Source organism: Microtus pennsylvanicus, chromosome 3 (genome assembly GCF_037038515.1).
Source record: "Microtus pennsylvanicus isolate mMicPen1 chromosome 3, mMicPen1.hap1, whole genome shotgun sequence".
NCBI lineage: Eukaryota > Metazoa > Chordata > Mammalia > Rodentia > Cricetidae > Microtus > Microtus pennsylvanicus.
The window spans coordinates 3735220-3753720 of NC_134581.1; the positions used below are offsets into that span (position 1 = coordinate 3735220).

The 18501-nt window shown below is 50.0% G+C and overlaps 1 protein-coding gene across 1 annotated transcript; it reads right to left on the minus strand.

Moving 5' to 3' along the window:
• Positions 1-11384: 11384 nt before the first annotated feature.
• Rpl14 (ribosomal protein L14) lies at positions 11385-14752 on the minus strand. Its single transcript, XM_075964138.1, has 6 exons — positions 14654-14752; positions 14038-14139; positions 13463-13557; positions 12186-12285; positions 12048-12101; positions 11385-11713 (listed from the first exon to the last, which is right to left on the minus strand). The coding sequence occupies exons 1-6, from the start codon at positions 14654-14656 to the stop codon at positions 11426-11428; spliced, it is 642 nt and encodes a 213-aa protein (XP_075820253.1). The 5' UTR covers positions 14657-14752; the 3' UTR covers positions 11385-11425.
• Between the last annotated feature and the right edge of the window lie 3749 nt (positions 14753-18501).

Sequence of the window (18501 nt, forward strand, 5' to 3'; positions counted from 1 at the left end):
TACAAGTCATCAGGCCCATGTCCCTTACCAAGACGGCTTTCTAGGAGCCCACAGGCACATCTCCCCAAATAGGTCCCTGGAGCAGAAGGCACCCTAAACCGGATTTAACCGAATTGAGTCAGAAAACTACTTTTTTTTCTTTTTGCAAGCACACCAGACTCCTAAAGTTTACATATAAACATAAAGGTTTCTGTACCGCACAAAGAAGGAGTGGGCGGGCCCACCAATGTCCAGGAAGGTCACTGCCATGAAAGATGACAAACTTGGAGCCATTTTGTTTCCAGTCCCCTTCCTTGGGCCCCGTCCACGGCAGTACAGGTTTCTCTAAAGACCAACACCAAGAAAAACTTAAATGCACTTTATTAATATTCCACGCAAGCATTGGGATTCCCTCTAGGGGGGCTCTGTATCGTCGCTCATACTCCTCCAGTTCTCCCCCAGACTCCTGCTCCCTGGAGGCTACATTTGGTGGAGGCCAGTACTTTCAAAACAAAACCAGGGGGAGGGAGGAGCTCCGTTGGTAAAGCACTCGCCTTACATGAGGACCAACGCGAGTTTTATCCACAGAGCCCACCAAAAATAAAAAAGCGAGGTAAGCCCCTGTGTGGCGGCCTATGAGCCAGACATGGTGGCCTGTGCTTTAATCCCAGAGCTGAGGAGGCAGAGACAGGAACCTGGGCTTGAGAGCCATCCAGTCGAGCAGAATGGCGAGTACCAGGCCAGGGAGACCTCGAGTCAAAGGTGGGCAAGGGCAGCTGAGGCTGGTAGTCCTCTGGTGTCCACACACATGTGCAACATGTCCACACACACCCACACAGGTGCCCATATACATACGAACACACACAAACACACATAATCTTTATAAAATGGTTTTTCTCCAAGAAAAGTTCACACAACAGATACAATAAAAATTAAGACATTTCTGCGTATTTATTTATGAAAACAAAAGCGGAAGAGAAACGGCTAGACATAAGGAGCAAACCAAAGGAAAACTGTACGTGTAAAGGCAGGACTGCGCACACTGGCGTCACAGGTGTTAGTGCATTGCTGTCTGCACTGCAGGGGCCCCTCTGACTGCCAGCGGCCCCAGTACCCCCACAGTCTGTGGTCCCCTCCTAATCACGGCAGCACCAAGAGTCCATATTAAGAGGCTGGAGAGATGGCTCAGCAATAAAGGCACTTGCTCTTCTTACTGGGTCCCCAAGTTCAGGGGTCAGCACCCACATCAGGCTGTTTACAACTACCTGTAACAGGACTTGAACCCCGCTTCTGACCTCTGAGGGCACCTACACACATGTGGTACCTGTACGCACACACACAGGCATGCACACACATTAAAAACAAAACTGACAAAACTTGAAAAAAGAATCTGCATTGAATTCTAAGATGCATTATTAGAAGCTCACTCTAATTCTCTACTCCTGGGTGCCACATTTCTCCCAGCCCGCCTCTTCCTGTATAATTATTTTCTCTGTGTGTGTGTGTGTGCGCGCGCGCATGGCTGTAGGGGTGCCCTTGTGCCAGGGCACCCATGTGGAGGTTAGAGGACAATTTGGGAGTCAGTTCTCTCCTTCTACTGTGTGGATCCCAAGGAACGGAACTCAGGTTGTTTGGCGTGTTTGCAAGAGCCATCTCACTGGCCCCCAGGTGGCTTCTAATTACAGCGGGCCAGTGCAGGGGCTTCCCAACCTAACCGGCCAGCTCTCCAAGCCCAACAGACTTATGGTGTGGACACAGTCCTTGTTGTGAGTCTGCAGGGGCCAGTGTTCTGTTCTCTGCCCAGGCACAGTCTTTAAGTGAATTCACTGAGTTTATGTGGCACCGGCTGCTGGTGGAAGAGCCAACTGAAGTGTTAAGACAAAGCCGCAGAGGGCCAAGAAGGAACTACCACACTGGGAAGCCTTCACTGCGGAAGGCAGGCCCTGGAAGACAGGCACCATCTGTGCAGACTGGGAGGGTACTCCAAATGCAGGCAGCATCGTGAGCTAAGTAAGGGCTGGAAGCAGGAACCACTACCGTGGCGAGCAAAGGGCAGCAGAGGCAACAGGAACCAGAGCTAAGGTTAGAGAGAGGTCCTGGGGAATCACCGAGTCGCCTCTTGAAAGCCTTCCCACACACCTTTGCATTCATAGGGTTTTTCCCCCATCTGCTCTCTCTCTGGTGCTGGAGGGATGCCACTTGAGAGAGAAGGCCTTGCCACACTGTGAACACTGATAAGGTTTCTCCCCCATGAGGATCCGCTGTGACCTGCAGTTAAAGGCAACGTGGCACGTGGCAGGTCTGACACCAGAAGAGCCTCTCCCCCATGCAGCCTGTGATGCTGGAAGAAGGACGAGCTCCTCCTGAAGGCCCTGCGCACTCCCGGCAGACACAGGGCTTTTCTCCGCTGTGGACCATCTGGGACTGGGTTAAGACACTTCCCACACCGCTTGCACTCATGGGCCCCTCTCCAAGGTGACTCTTCTCATGGACGATACACTCGCAGCTGAACTTGAACATTTGAAGGGCTTTGCCCCCGTGTGACGCCTCTGGTGACGAAGCAGCGTGGAGTTGAATCTGAAGATTTTCCCAGTCTTTACATTCACAGAACTTCACGCCTCCTCGAACGATCAGGTTAGGACTGAAGCCGAACATCTGCCCACCGTCACAGTGCTGGTTCTGTGACCTCTCCCCTGGGCACGCTGCAGACTGCTCTCTCTCCAGAGGCTTCCTTGCTGCAAAGACGGCTCTTTGCCCTTGGTCCAGGATTCAGCATCAAACCAATTCAAGCATAAAAACAGCAGTCCTTAGCTAGTGCCCAGGAAGAGAGCAGGGCGCAGTTCAAGGGCTGCCAGAATGGTGGTCCTGCTTACGACGGTGGTGGCAAGCCTTTAATCTCAGCGCTCAGGCAGAGGCAAGCTGATCTCTGTGAGTTCAAGGCCAGCCTGTACAGAGTGCGACCCAGGACCGGCTCCACAGCTACTGAGAAACCCTGTCTCAAACAAAACAAAACAAAACAAAACGAAAAAAAAAACCAAAAAGGAACGGCAGTTCTTAGCTGGTGTCCAAGAGGAAAACAGGGTGTGGTAGTAAATAATCTCTCCCGCAGGGTGGTTTCGAGAGACACCTTTGAAAAGAGAACGAGAGGGGCTGAGAGATGGCTCAGTGGTTAAACGCACCCGCAGTTCCTCCCAAAGGACCTAAGTTCAGTTCCCAGCACCCACATCAGATAGCTCATAACTGCCCATAACTACAGCTCTGGGGATCTGGACTTTGCCATCACCCCAACATATGGATGTCCTTAAAACACACACACTAAAATGTAAATAAATTTTTAAAAATTAAAAGGGGGGATGAGAGGCAAGGTGGGTAACCCTACACAATGGAGAAAACACTAGAAGCAACCAGGATGGGATGACCAGGACGGGATGACCCAGGATGTACCCCCACAGAAGGAGAGTGAGCTATGGCAGGGAAAATGGGAAGGAAAGTAGGCAACAAGGGTAGGGGAGGGTGGCAGGGATAAGAGGGGAGCACAGAAACCACCTGCACAGACAGAGAGCTGGACAGAGACCAAGGCCCAGAAAAGCAGAACAAAATAAGGGCCTGGGAAAAGCAGAGGAAGAGGCGGGTCATCGTTCCAGGAGGCCTCAGGCACAGAACTACAACTCCCAGCACCAATGGAACAAACACTCTCCCTACTAAGAAGGAAAATGTCCCAAATTCTATGCGATGCCAAATAATCTTGTTTTCAATATCCTACATACTGCCTTAGGAAAAAAGCAATTTCTTTTGGCAAGATAGCCCATCAGAAGTTGGGCAGACAGCTGTGAGCCTCTGTAGAGTCCAAGGAGCTCAAAATCTCAGCATAAACTCCAGTCTTCCAGCAGGGAAATCTAGGCTGGGAGCGATCTAGGAGGGATGGCAAGTGAGTGGGCTGTGTGGCTGGATACGGTGAGAGGACATCCCCAGCCTGCCCTCTGCTGTCCCTTCTGTGGGAGGACATTCCCAGCCCTTCCTCTATGTCCCATCTCTGACAAAGACAACATAGTTCTAAAGAGGACAGCAAGGGAAAGTTTTAAGACAAAGCCACTCTCTCCGCTGACAGCTTAAATGTGAAATCCTTACCTGTGACAAAAGTAAGTTTGGCTCACCAAGTGGCACCTCCTTAACACTGCTGGAATCCATGTCTTTGCCATGCTTGACAAAGGCACAAGGACCTGCAAGTGGGGGGTGGAAATGAAACTGACTTGGGGCTCCCAGGCAGCCTGTGGACTCTGCACCGGGGAAGGAATATGGGAATGGCACACAGCAGGGGCTGCTCCTCCAGGCTCAGGACAGACCTGGAGCCGCCAGGCACTTCCCTTCCTGGAGCAAGAGACACTTTTCTATAGAGCATCTAGGACTTACTAGGACTGCAGAGGCTCAGATACTCTGAGGCCCAGGGCGCTTCTCCTCTCTCCCGCTGGGAGACGAGAATGGGTTTGAGGTGGACATTCAACTACAGAAGAAAAGGAGGAAAGAGGAGTGAGGTCAGACTGCCAAGGGGTTCCTGAGACTGTCAGCCCACGTTCCTTCAGGCTTGGTCCAGATGACAGAGCAGCACAGAGCGGTCTAACCTGGGCTCTATAATACAGTGTGACTTGTCTCAGGAAGGAACAAGGACCTGGGCCTGGGCCTCAAGAGAGAAAGCTCGCTCAGGAAGGATGCTGGTTCTGCTTCCCCGGGAGAGCCCTTCCACAATGAGGGACAGCAATTCTCTACCCCAGGTGAAAGGCTAGAGAGGGAACTCCTTGGGGTGCCAAAAAGGCTGCCAGCTCTCAGGTAACTGAGCCACACCCTCTCCTGGAGTAAGAGGATGTCCAGGTAGAAAACCAAGGTTACCAGGGATGCCCATTGCCCTAACTTCCTCACCAGGCTGGGATCTAAGTCCTTACTAAGGTGCTCCTGAGAGTTCCTAGAATCCCCGAGGTGGTGCCTGGGCTCTGACAGGTCGTACCCAGAGAAGCCACATGGGCATAGTTCTCCAGCATCACATCCCTGTACAAGGTCCTCGCACTGGCTGCCCCACTGACTCTGTGTTAAGTACACATCCTCAAAGGTCACTGGCTCCTGAAACAGCGAACTCCTGGTCAAGCTCGAGTGAGGGCAAGAGGGTCCCTGAGGTCTTATGGAAGAGCAGCCAGCACCACAGCCAGGGGCCAATGCACCAATGTTCCCACTTTCTTTCTTTCTCTTTCTTAAGATTTATTTATGTATTTTGAATAGTGTTCTGTGCCTGCATATATTCCTACAGGCCAGAAGAGGGCACCAGATCTCATTACAGATGGCTGTGAGCCACCATGCAGTTGCTGGGAACTGAATTTAAGACCTCTGGAGGAGCATCCAGTGCTCAGAACCTTTGGAAGAGCAGACCAGGGCTCTTAACCACTGAGCCATCTCTCCAGCCTGAGGTCCATCCCCTAGGTCCTATAAATTTCCAACCAGGAGGTCTGTGGCCAGGTGTGTAGTACCAGGCATGTGTTCCCTCCTGTGCGGCAACCCTTAAAGCCAATCAGAAAGCAGCTGGCTACCCCCGTCCCTAAAGGCACCATGCTCCTGTTGCCTCCATGGGCCATCTTGCCATGCTGGTCATTGCTGTAGCTCAGTGTCCACAGCCGGGTGAGACTGTTGATGATGACACCCCACCTGGTGATTGCTGTAGTCAGTGTCCGCAGCCAGATCAGACTGTTGATGACAACAACCCACCTGGTCATTGCTGTATCTCAGTGTCCACAGCTGGGTAAGGCTGTTGATGACGACACCCCCACACCAAGCATCCTGCATATCCCTTCTGGCCCCATGAAAACCAGCAGGAAGGAAGCAACCTGGTCAGCAGCACCTTGATCTGTTTGTGTCCTGTGACCAAAGGTGCTGCCTGTTCTTCTATGGGATTTATTACAGTTGGCTATTGCTTACCCTGACTCCACCCATCTACAATGTAGGCAGTCGGCCTCATTTGCTCCTCCCCTAGTTCCTCAGACTCCCCAGCACCGACCATGATGGAGAACCTCAAGAAAGTTAGTGTTTTGCAAACTGCACGTTCCTGTCTTGCAAGAAAACTGGCTCTCTTAAAAAAAAAAAAAGTATGTGTGTTCTGCTTCCTTGGAACAGCTCTGGGACTGGGTCTGACCCCAGTGGGGTCACACAACTAAATTTGAGTCCCATACACAGCAGCAACAGCAAACGTTTCCTAAATTTAGTGACCAAAAAAAATTAACACTAAATCACACACGTAACAGGTCCAAGCTTTTCCCACCCATGTTGCAATGCATGAAACTCGTGGCAGCCTCAGCTGTGAGAACGATGCACTCTGCATGACAAAGATCCAAAAAGTAGCCTCAACATTCCAAGTGTGGAGAGCACCCACCAGTCACAGCAAACCTCACTCCCAGCCAGTTACATCCTCCTGAGACCCTCCCCTCTCCCAGAGAGCTCAGAGGGTAAGGGTACTTGCTGCCAAGCCTGACTACCTGGATTCAATACCGTGAACCCACATGGTAGAAGAGTCGACTCATGGAGGTTGGCATCTGACCTCCACACACCTTCTGTGGCACACACACTTATACACACACACACGTAAGTGTGGGGGAAAACGTTAAAAGAAAATGCATACACATAAAACATTGATCTCTTGAGGACACATCCACAGTGGATGAAGATTTTGTTTTTTTTATGGATGAATAGGTAATTGGGGTCGGCCATACACCTGCCGCACCCCCACCGACCAGAAGAGGGCATCGGCTCTCCTGGAAGCAGCTGCAATTATAGTGACTGTGAAATGCCCAGCAGGGATGGTAATGCCTCCAGACGATCCTTTATTGTATAGGATTGTTTTGGCTATCCTGGGTTTTTTGTTTTTCCATATAAAGTTATTGTCTTCTCAAGGTCTGTGAAGAATTTTGATGGGGATTGCATTGAATCTATAGATTGCTTTTGGTAGAATTGCCATTTTTACTATGTTGATCCTCCCAATCCAAGAGCAAGGGAGATCCTTCCATTTTCTGGTGTCCTCTTCAATTTCTTTCTTCAAAGACTTAAAGTTCTTGTCAAATAGATCTTTCACTTCCTTAGTCAGAGTTACCTCAAGATATTTTATGCTATTTGTGGCTAATGTGAAAGGTGATGCTTCTCTGATTTCCCTCTCTGCTTCCTTATCCTTAGTATATAGGAAGGCAACTGATTTTTTGGAGTTGATCTTGTATCCTGCCACATTACCAAAGGTGTTTATCAGCTGTAGGAGTTCTTTGGTAGAGTTTTTGGGGTCGCTTATGTATACTATCACATCATCTGCAAATAACGAAAGCTTAACTTCTTCCTTTCCAATACGAATCCCCTTATGTTGTCTTATTGCTATTGTTAGAACTTCAAGCACTATATTGAAGAGGTATGGAGAGAGTGGACATCCTTGTTGTGTTCCTGATTTTAGTGGGATGGCTTTGAGTTTTTCTCCGTTTAATTTAATGTTGGCTACCGGCTTGCTGTAAATAGCTTTTATTATATTTAGGTATGACCCTTGTATCCCTAATCTCTCCAAGACTTTTAACATAAATGGATGTTGAATTTTGTCGAATGCTTTTTCCGCATCTAATGAAATGATCATATGGTTTTTTTCTTCCAATGGCACTGGGTTTTGATCCTACTGCACGTACTAGCTGTGTGGGAGCCTAGGCTGTTTGGATGTTCACCTTACTAGACCTGGAAGGAGGTGGGAGGTCCTTGGACTCCCCACAGGGCAGGGAACCCTGACTGCTCTTCCGGCTGATGAGAGAGGAGGAGTTGATTGGGGGAGGGGGAGGGAAATGGGAGGCGGTGACGGGGAGAAGACAGAAATCTTTAATAAATAAATAAATTATATATATATATATATATATATATATATATATATATATATATATATATATATACACACACACCCACACAATAAAAAAATACCCAGCAGGGACGTCGGGAACCAAACTTTGTTCCTCTGGAAGAGCGGCAAGTATGTTTAAACATCTCCATCATACCAAGGTGTTACCCAGGCTGGCTCCCAACTCCTGCTCTTCCTGCTTCCGCCTCTTCAGCACATCCTACTGGCGACGGACGCTACAACAGCTCAGTGAAGAACTTCCAACTCCAGCCGGTGACTCGGTCTGAGCTTCCACACTCAGGGATGTACAGGCGTGGGTATCCTTTCTTCCACTATTATCTGCAACGCGAGCCTTACATTTCCTCCACTACATAGACACATGGGCCACAGCCTGGCCTTCCGGATAACTGACAGCTAGTCTGAAAATGGAAGCTAACTCACCTGAGGTCAAGCAGTTTGGTGTCCCTGGCCTCAAGCACTACCTTCTGGCTTTGGCAAAGCGGGACCTTAGAAGCCAACAGGGCAGCGTGAGTGCTAGGAACCCTTCCGTTTCACTGAAGCCTGTGATGCTCGGGCTCCACACTTGCCACCGTGACGCCCCCACCCAAGAGCCTTCCTGTCTCCCTGCCTCCCACGCAGGGGCTATTGGGTCTCCACTCTGCAGGGTTTGCAGTGCGGTCTGACAGCGCGGGGCGACCCGGGAAGGAAGGAGCGCTGCAATGACGCCCCGCGCCCCGGGACTGCCGCTAGCGGGAGCGCCCCCGTGGCGGGGGAAATTCACAGAGGAAGGTCCGCTCGTGGCAGACTGGGAGCGCAGGAGATCGGTCTGTGAGTGGGCACCGACAGCTGTAAACCAACTCGCAGGAACCCTCTACCCCAGAACCCGCCACACCGCCGACCCGAAACGCGAGCGCACGCAAGCCGCCCGGAAACTTCGTCTCGGTAGTACCGGGGCCCGAACCCCACCCCACGTTCTGGTGTAGAAGGGGTTGTTGGGCCTCGGAGCGCATGCGCGCCCGGAAGTAGGCGGGGCAAACGGGCCCCTAAGCGTGTGCACGCTGAAGGTCTCTGACAGGCATCGCGACATCTGGGCGCGTGAGCACTAGGACTAGTAGCTCACAGCGTCGGAAGCCTGGCACATAAATTACACAAATTCGCTTGAACTATTTCTCTGGCACCAATTTTAAATAGCAACATTAATTGAAGAAAGAAAAAAAAGTCCACACCTCTACAAATGATGATTGGACCATCGGTGCAGTTTCTTCTGCTGATGCGGTTGGAAAGGGCACCTAAGTCCAGAAGGCTCAATTCAGCTCCAGCCAATCTGAGGCCCTCGTGGACTGCCTGGTCCGCACTCGCACACACACACACACATTCCCACACAAACACGTAACTTTTTAAAAAGTATTTTAATGATGAGGTTGGAGAATGGCTCAGCAGTTAATAGCACTTGCTGCTCTTGCAAACGCCTGGTGTTCAATTCCAGCATACACAATGGTGCCTAACAATCACCCATAAATCCTGTTCCAGGGAACCCAAATGCCTTTTTCTGGCTTCCACAGGCACCAGGCACGCATGAGGTGTATGCACACACACAAGGAAAACATTTATATGCACAAAAAAATTAACTTTTCTTTAAAATGATAAAGCAGTAAGAATTATAAGGCAGAAAACTAGAGTTTCTCTCTCACTGGGCATGGTGGCACACACCTTAACGCCAGCACTTCAAAGTCTCGAGCAAACTTATGTTCACGGAGAAGCAGGTGTGGTGGTCGAGAGCCTATGCTGAAGGACAAGCAGGAAGTCTGCTGGAACTCAAGCTGGAAGCCAGGCAAAGTGAGACCCAATTTTCTGAAAGTTAGCAAGTTCACTGCAGCTCAAATAGTAATCAATCCAATTTTCATGCCCCCAACTGATCACACCTGTGATAACCCTGTTTTTGAACCCAGGAATGGCTGGAGATCCCAGCTTGCAGAGCTTCACAGAAGTACTCTTCTCTGCCTGAAATGCTCCAGGGAGGGGCTATTTCATCAGTCAGTTTTCTACTCAATTCTGTGGGGTGACCTCAAACATGATGGCTGAGACTGGATGATCATTGTACTAACTTCAATTAATTCCAATTCCATCCATGTTATAATTCCTTTCTCACCATAATCTCTTTAACCTGAGACACATACACAACCAAGTATGATTCAATGAATGGAGCTGGTCTTTTCTCTAGGCTATCAATCATCCTGAGCAGCTAGCTCAATGTGTACTCCGATTGAGTGCCTTCAGTCTCTTTTCCATCTAGACAATCGCGCGGACTACACTGAAGCAGCAGCTTCTATGACATGGCCTATCTCAGTTGCACTTGTCCCGTCCCATTCCTTTCCAGGGCCCTGCGCCAGCATCACTTCCTTTTGGGATGCTAAGTCTCACTGTGTAGCCCTAGCTGGCCTCTCAGAGGTCTTCCTGCCTCTGCCTAGTTTATGCCTTTTATGGCTTTTTAAGTAGCGTTTCTGTTGGTGGTGATGCACACCTTTATTCCCAGTGCTACAGAAGAAGGTGGATCGATTGAGGCCAGCCTGGTCTACAAGATGAGTTCCAGGACAGGCAGGGATACAGAGAAACCCTGTCTCAAAAACAAACCAAACAGCTGGGCGGTGGTGGCACACACCTTTAATCCCAGCACTTGGGAGGCAGAGGCAGGCAGATTTCTGTGAGTTCGAGACCAGCCTGGTCTACAAGAGCTAGTTCCAGGACAGGCTCCAAAACCACAGAGAAACCCTGTCTCAAAAAACCAAAAACAAACAAACAAACCAAACCAAACCAAACCAAAAAGTGAAGATGGTTCCACTTTGTAGCCCCAGCTGTCCTGGAACTCACTCTGTATCCTAGGCTGGACTCAAACTCAGAAATCTGCCTACCTCTGCCTCTTGAATGCTGGGAATTAAAGGCGTGCACCACCACCAGACTCATGCCCCTTTCTTAAAGGATACTTGACTGTTCCAAATCACACCATTACTAGGAGCAGCCTGAATTCTACCCTCAATCTGCCCTCAGGGAAGGAGCCAGAGCCCTTAAAAGATGCTTACAAAGGCATAACTGTCCCCTCAGCCCAAGTCATTTATTTCCAACTGTATTCCAGTACTCCAGTGTGTAAGTGAGCAAACCAAAAGTCCCTGTCTGCTGGAAATAATCCTGCAAATGACCTACCCACGTTCCCTAGAACTATGCAGGCTTGTTTGACAGTCCAAATCCCACCACACCCCAGGAAGGCGCTGCTACCACTCAACTATGGCTCAGCCCACTGTCTTTACTGAACCTCACTAGACTCTCCAGTGATGGGATGTGACCTGTTTATGGGAAATACACGTATCTGTACAAGGGACAGGCACACTGTTCTGTCAAGGAACCTGTGCATACAGATACAGGTTCAGTGATGACAGCTGTGTGCCCTTAAGGGCAGGGTAGAGAGTAAGAAACTATCTTTTCTAATACCCACTCGGCGACAAGCTGAGTCCACACGAGATTTGCCAATGAGTCAAAAAACCTTTATTCCTTTGTATAGCCTCATGCTTTCTTGCCAGCTGCCTTTGAAGAAGGTGCTTTCTGGGCTGGGGTCTTCTGACCCTTCTGACCTTTAGCGGGAGGTGCTGCCTTCTGGCCTGAAGCCTTCTGGCCTGCAGCCTTCTTGGCGGGTCCTGTCGCCTTCTTGGGTGGAACTTTACCCTTAGCAGCAGCTGCTGCTGCAGCCGCAGCTGCAATGGCAGCCTTAGCAACAGGTGCCTTTTTGGGAGAGGCTTTCAGGATAGCTGCTCTCTGTAGTTTCTTGACTTCAGTCTTGATGATTCTGTTCCTCTGAAAACACAAGACAGCATTCAGGGCAGGCATGCACACAACTTCTTTCGTTGTCTAAAAATCAAACTGTTTCTTCCATGCAACTAACCTCTAGTAAGGACATTTTTATAATCCTTATTACGTGTACATGATGGAAGGACAATTCTGTGGGATCAGTTCTCTCCTTCCATCAGTAAGTTCTAAGACTCAAGGCCAGCACCTAACCCTGAGTACCTTCACACAGAGCTGTCTCACTGGCTCCAACCTAACAATTTAAGGTACACAAAGCACCATGGACTGGCCACTATACCCTTATACCCTGTACATAACACAACACGTACACCTGAAAACTCACCATTTTCTTTGCCTTCATGACTTTGAAACGATCAAAATCTGTCATCTTGGCTTTCTGTTAAAAGAAAACAGAATGATCTCTCCTGTCATCCATCTCCACATCCTGGGCCCCCAAAACACAAAGGCTTTATGTCATTACCCTTTCCCTGGCATCAATCTTCTTGGCCCATCTTGTGGCTGCCCATTTCGTATTGATATCTGCCTTCTCCCAAGCTTTCCGTACATACTTCTGTCGGGCACTATGAAGAGCAAGACCAAGTTATTAGCTTTGCAGCCACACAGCCAAGGACAGCACCTCCCTCCCATCATACCCAGCTTTGGTTGGCTTCACAACACACAGGCATGGTAAACAATGCCCAAAAAAGATTAAATTTCAAAAATGTGTGTGTGTGTGTGTAGGGGGGATCACCTCTGAACACTTGCTACTTACACACTACATCTGCATCAAACCACATCTTTTTGTAACTAACCACTGGTTTAATTTTGTACACTAACTTGGCCAAGTTTCTCGTCATTACTGCTGTGACCCCTCGGGGACTCTCCTGCCGCACCCACTCCAGTCTAAGGGGACTGTAACTACCTGTCTCCCAAACCACAGCAGCTGATCTACTCTGTGGTGGCACATTTCAGAGGATGCTTCAGGACACCAACCACTGCTGACCTGACAACCACACAGCAAGGCAGGACCAGGACAGTGGTGGCAGCACCCTTTAATCCCAGCACCCCGGAGGCAGAGTCAGGTGGATCTTAGTGAGTTCAAGGCCAGCCTGGTCTACAAAGCAAGTTTGAGGACAGCCAGGGCTGTTACACAAAGAAACCCTGACGCAAAGAAAAACAAAAAGCCAACCAGTTCTGTCGCCTCCATGTCTTATAAGCGGGAAACATGCTTTCATAGGTTAACTACTTTGTGGACAGCTCACACAAGTCCATCAAATCACGAGGAAGATTTCTGCACTTTAAAGCAGGGCATGGTAGCACCCGGAGCTCCATCACCAAGGGAGGCCAAGGCAGCAAGAGTGTGAATCTGGGCTACACAGCACGAAACCATGTTAACACCAAAACAAACACAGGCCAACTTGGCTACTGCTCGGGGGGTGCTCCCTGACATGAAGCCACAGGTACAATTCTATTCTGCCAAAAGCAGTAGTAACACAGCAAAGCGACTCAGGGAGCAAGAGTAGACTTTCTCATTCAATTTATTGTATGAAAATGAAATACAGAGGAAGGGGGAATAGACAAAAATACGGGTAACTTCCATGACAAAAATGACTGGGCGATTTTAAGGAATTAAGGGTCTGTTTGCTAACTGTAAATCCCACTTTCTGGGTTGGCTCTGAACCTCTCGTACTGTCTGTACATTCTCAAGGGGAAATACAGTGGCACAAAACTGGAAGGCGACTTAGAACCAGGCCTTACCTGTGTGGGAACTTGAGGATGAAGTCAGTGAGCTGCATGCATTTGAAAGGCATGGCCTGTCTCCTCACCCGAGTGCAGGGTCCATCCACCAGAGCCTAGAATACAGAACCAGGATCTCAGAGGCTACCTAAGTCAAGATGGCTTAACATGCTAACTCACGCCTCTTGTCCCTTTCAGGACTAAAGGGATACCACTCTTCTAATGAGGCCAACATGCTTTCTGTGAGCTCAGTGTCCCAGACAGGAGATCAAGTGGCCCAAGCTGGTGGCGATCTCACAGAGGTAGCCTTAACCTCCGAGCTGGGAACCAACTCCAGAGCGTTGGGCAGAGCAAACGCTCTACCAACAGCTGTTTCTCTAGCCCCTCAACTCCTTTTACATTCACCTCATTTAGAGTGACTTGACTTTTGGCCGTGACTAAAGCATCTGCCTGGTTTACTTCGTGAGATATCTGGGATGAACTCTATGCTTCGGACCCCGTGCCCAGTGGTCTCTCAAAGGGAAAGAACCCCACCCGAGGACCATCCACGGTGTTGCCAAACCTACTGCTACGTAAAACACTCCTTACACACGTACCCGGTTCTGATCAATAACATCGACAATCGCGACCAGCTTTCCAGCATGAGGCCCAAAGGAGACGTAGGCCACCCGGCCAACCTCCACGAAGCGCCGGAACACCTAAAAATGGGAGAGAAGAGACAGGGGTTGGCTTTAACTATTCCGAGTCCGCTGCTTACCGGCAATATAGGGCTCAGGAGCCGCCCAGAGGCCGGAACTGCACTTAGTAACCGGCATTTTTTTCGGCTAAAATTTCCTGTAGCCACTTTCCCTCCATAAAGTCTCCTGGGTTTGCCCTTACCCATCCTCGAAACTCTCTGGCCTCCTACGATCCCATTGATGTTCGGGAGATGAGCGCACGGATCGAGCCTGACCCACTCCCCGCCGCAGCGCCGCCATCCCCGACCCTCACCCCCGGCAACTCCCCGCCACTGCGCACGCGTGGTCCAGGGGCCCGGCAGGGCCTTCCACGCGACGGCGAGCCGCGCTCCCCGGGGGCTGTATTCCACGTCCCGCCGACTCCCAGCGCGCGGCCTGGGTCACGCAGAGCCACCCCACGCCGCGGCTCGCCCGCCCGGGGCGGAAGGCGAACGTCCCAACGGCCGCGCTCGGAGCCCTGAGCACACACACTCACCATGTCGGCGGCGTTCAGCGAGAAGGAAGAGGGCCCGCCCGGCCGTGCGCATGTGTCGGCGGAAGCTCCGCCCCGACGTCCTGCGTGACCACCGATTGGTCGAGGGGACGGACGGACTGACGTGCGTCTGCGCATGCTCGGTGGCTGAAAGCATGGCGGTGGCGTCTTGGTTCTGGTTACAGCTTCTCGGACACGTGCTGTGAAGTTGGCGTTTCAGTTTCTCCTTTCTCGTTTATTTGGTTTTGGTTTGGTTAGGTTTTAGACAAATCTGTCAGTGTTGACTCTAGGCAGATCTCTCGCTCACAGCAATGCTCCTGCCGTAGTCCCCCGTATGCTGGCATGGCAGGACGGTCACCCCTGAGCACTTTAGGGACAGGAGGGCCACAGGGCCTGTGCTTTCTATTCAAACTGCCGCCCCACTTCACTTTGCTTCTGTACCCGCGGATTTGATGATCAGCCGAATTGGTGGCGCGCGCCCTAAATCCTGGCACTCGGGAGGCGCAGGCAGAAACAATTCTATATTCCAAGCCTGCTTGCTCTTCAAACCGAGTTCTGTGCCAGCCAGGGATACATAGAGTGACCCTATTTTAAAAAGCAAATTTAAGGGACATTGGGAAGAAAAGAGGGACGTGATTGGGTCCAGAATCCCAGGTGTCGCCATAACCATAGAATAGTCAGGTTTCCTTTACAGATCTTAGATCGAACCATTTGAGAAGAAATCTCCCCTCCACCCTTTCACGTTGCTTCTTTTGCATTTATTTATTTATGCTTGTGTGAGGGCGCGAGTGTCCCAGGCGTGTGTGGAGGTCAGTAGGTCCCTGGGACCTGGCAGCAAGCCCCTTTACCCACTGAGTCATATCACTGACCCGAATTATATAGTTTTCAAAGATATGAACAAGAGTGGCCATACCAGTACTTTTCCAGATTTTTGTTGTTTGTTAAGACAGGGTTTCTCTATGTAACCCTGGCTGCCCTGGAACTAGGTAGACCAGGCTGACCTTGAACTCAGAGATCCAGCTGTCTTCTTCTCCCAGGTGCAGGGATTAAAGGCGTGGGCCACCAAGCCCAACCTTTTTTTCTTTTCTAATAATAGCACAAACTGGGAGCTGTAGAGACCCATAAACAAAAGAATGGATAACTTTTGGTAGCCTGTAGCAGCAAAATCTCTGAGACTTTGGAACAGAACCCTAAGTGAAGTAAACAAATAAGAAGGATAGTTACTATATTATTTTATTTTACATAAGATTCACAGCCAGCAAAGCCCTAAGTGTCTGAAGTATGAATCGTGGCTCTGAGAGGTGTCTCAGTGGGTAAAGCCCTTAGCTCTAGGTCAGGAGTTCAGATCACCTAACACCCACGTAACTATTCTATGGGTATGGTGACCGGCCTTTAAGCCCAGCCCTCGGGAGGCTGAAGCAGTCGGATCCCAGGGGCTCACTGGCCAAAGAACCTGACCTGCTTGATGAGCTCCACGTCCTACAGCAGACCTTGTCTTAATAAAACAGAAGGGAATGAAGGCAGATACCAGGAGCCACCCGCTGGCTTTTGCAGCGATGCACACACAACTGAACATGCATGCAGGTGCACACACGTGGGAACAAGCAAGAAAAACCAGCAAACTAGTGTCAATCTTGTTTTTCCATGGTGCAGGCCACCGTCGCTGGAGGTGGCAGGCTTCTGAGTCTTGCCATCCCTTCACCCACCAGTACGATGCAGGAGTCTTTACTTTGTGCAGCTGTGCCCTTTTTTTTTTCTTCAAGTGTGTATTAACTTTAAAATCTTTTTTTGAAAAGAAAAATCCTTTTTTTCTTTATGAGAGTTCGCTGGCCCTACCACAACCAGAGAATTGAAGGCAGTTTGGGGGAGGGCTGAGATGGTTTAAAATCCAGTGGTATAGTGAGCACGCTTTGAGAAACACTGAGGAAGTCCCTCAGTTTACAGGACTTTGCCATGGATACGAAGTTGGATTATGTCACCTCATTCCCGTCCCTTCACTGTTCTCCTTTGCCTTGAGGATGGACAAGGTCCCCCCATCATCTCACCCGTAACCCTCCGATGTTCTAATATCTTCTGCTTCCTCCTGGAAAGACCAGAGCGCATCCTTGAGGGGATGTCTCAAGACCTTTACCAAGAAGCATCAGGCTGTTTCAGATTCCTTACAAGCTCCATTTCGTTGTTGAGCTAACCTTCTCCAAGCAAGTCTTGTCCTTGGTCTAGTCCAAAGACTCTTTCACAGGGGTCATCTTAAGACCATCGAAAAACACAGATATTTACATTACGATTCATAACAGTAGCAAAATTACAGTTATGAAGTAGCAATAAATTTTATGGTTGGGGGGGTCACCACAGCATGAGGAACTGTATTAAAGGGCCAAAGCATTAGGATGACCCTAGCTTGTGTCAAGTAGACAAAAACAAAACAGCACACTGGGTGCCTTCCTCAGTCACTCTTCACTCTGTTTTTTTGAGGCAGGGTCTTTCACTGAACCCAGAGTTTGCCAGTTCCTCTGGGCTGGCCACTGAGCCCTGGAAATGCCCTTGTCTCCACCTGCCGGGCCAGCATGACCGCTCAGCCCATCAGCCCTAACTTCTCATGTGTGTGAAGGGGAACCAAGTTCAGGCCTTTATGGTCATTAAGCCCTTTATCTAGTTTGTACTAATGTGTGTGGGGGAAGGGGTCCCCTTGGAGGCCAGAGAAGGTATCCAGTCCCCTAAGGCGATAGAGGTACAAGTAGCTGTGAGCTGGGCACTGAACTCTAATTCTCTCCAAGAGCACAAGAAAGCTCTCAACTTCGGAGTCATCTCTGTAGCCCCAGATGAGCCCCACTTCAGTTTCTTAACTGCTACGTGTATGAGCGTTCTGCATGCCAGCTTCCAAGCACCAAGCACAAACACACTCAGTACCCGCAGAGGCCAAAAGAGGGCATCACATCCCCTGGAACTGGAGTTTAATAGCCGGTTATGAGTTGCTATGTAGGTAGGTCCTCCGCAAGAGCAGCAAGTACTAGAAACCGCCGAGTCGTCTCAGCCCCTCTCAATAAAATCCATCAGCCCGAGACGTCTGCCTTTGCTGGAGAGCGAAGAGCGAAGTGGTGCCGTGTGCGGAGAGCTGAGATAAAGGATATTCCTGGCAAGAGGGACTGGAAATCCTTGCCACCCTGCTATTCCCTGCACAAGCCCCTCTCCACCCTGGCCCTGTCATATCATACCCAGGGGGCAGCGGAGAGGGCGGGATCAGAGAGGCAATCTGGAGGACTGACAGGACGTGATTGGGCTAGCTCCAACCAGAGTGTTTCTCAAAGTTTGTTTGTGTTCTGTTATTTGCTCACAGTGGGTGTTCTGACCCTGTCTTCCAGTGTAGACAGAGCATGCGGTACCTGTGTTCTGTTAGTAGAACTAGGTTCTAGGAAGCTCCACTGCCCCTCTCTGGCTGTGTGATGTTAGCTAGATTAGCCTCTAGTCCCCTTTTCTCTGTGAAACTTCAAAGCTCTCTATATGCAGGGTGTGGTGGTGCACACTTGTGATCCCAGCTACTTGGGAGACTAAGGCGGTAGCGGCAAGGCTGGATTGTACTGATGTGCACAGGTCTGAGTTGGAGATCAGGTGTGAATGTGTGCAAAACAGTGCCTCAGTGTGAGCAGCAGTAGTGATAGAGAGCCAGTGGTATGTGTGTATGTATGCATGCATGTGCATGTGTGTGTCTGGGTGGTAGACATTTGGGGGTATAGCATAGGGTCTGGGTATCTGTAGGAGGAGCACAGATGTAGGGGCCATGAGAGTTAGAATAGCTGGGACAGGGTATGAGTGTGGGATGGGTGTGGCTTTATGAGTGTGTAAACACAAGCAGG

Coding starts and splice junctions, on each gene's coding strand:
- Rpl14 (XM_075964138.1), bottom strand. Junction 12,286..13,462: donor ATCCTCAAGTTCCCACACAG/GTAAGGCCTGGT, acceptor TGCTCTTCATAG/TGCCCGACAGAAGTATGTAC. Junction 11,714..12,047: donor TCATGAAGGCAAAGAAAATG/GTGAGTTTTCAG, acceptor TTGTGTTTTCAG/AGGAACAGAATCATCAAGAC.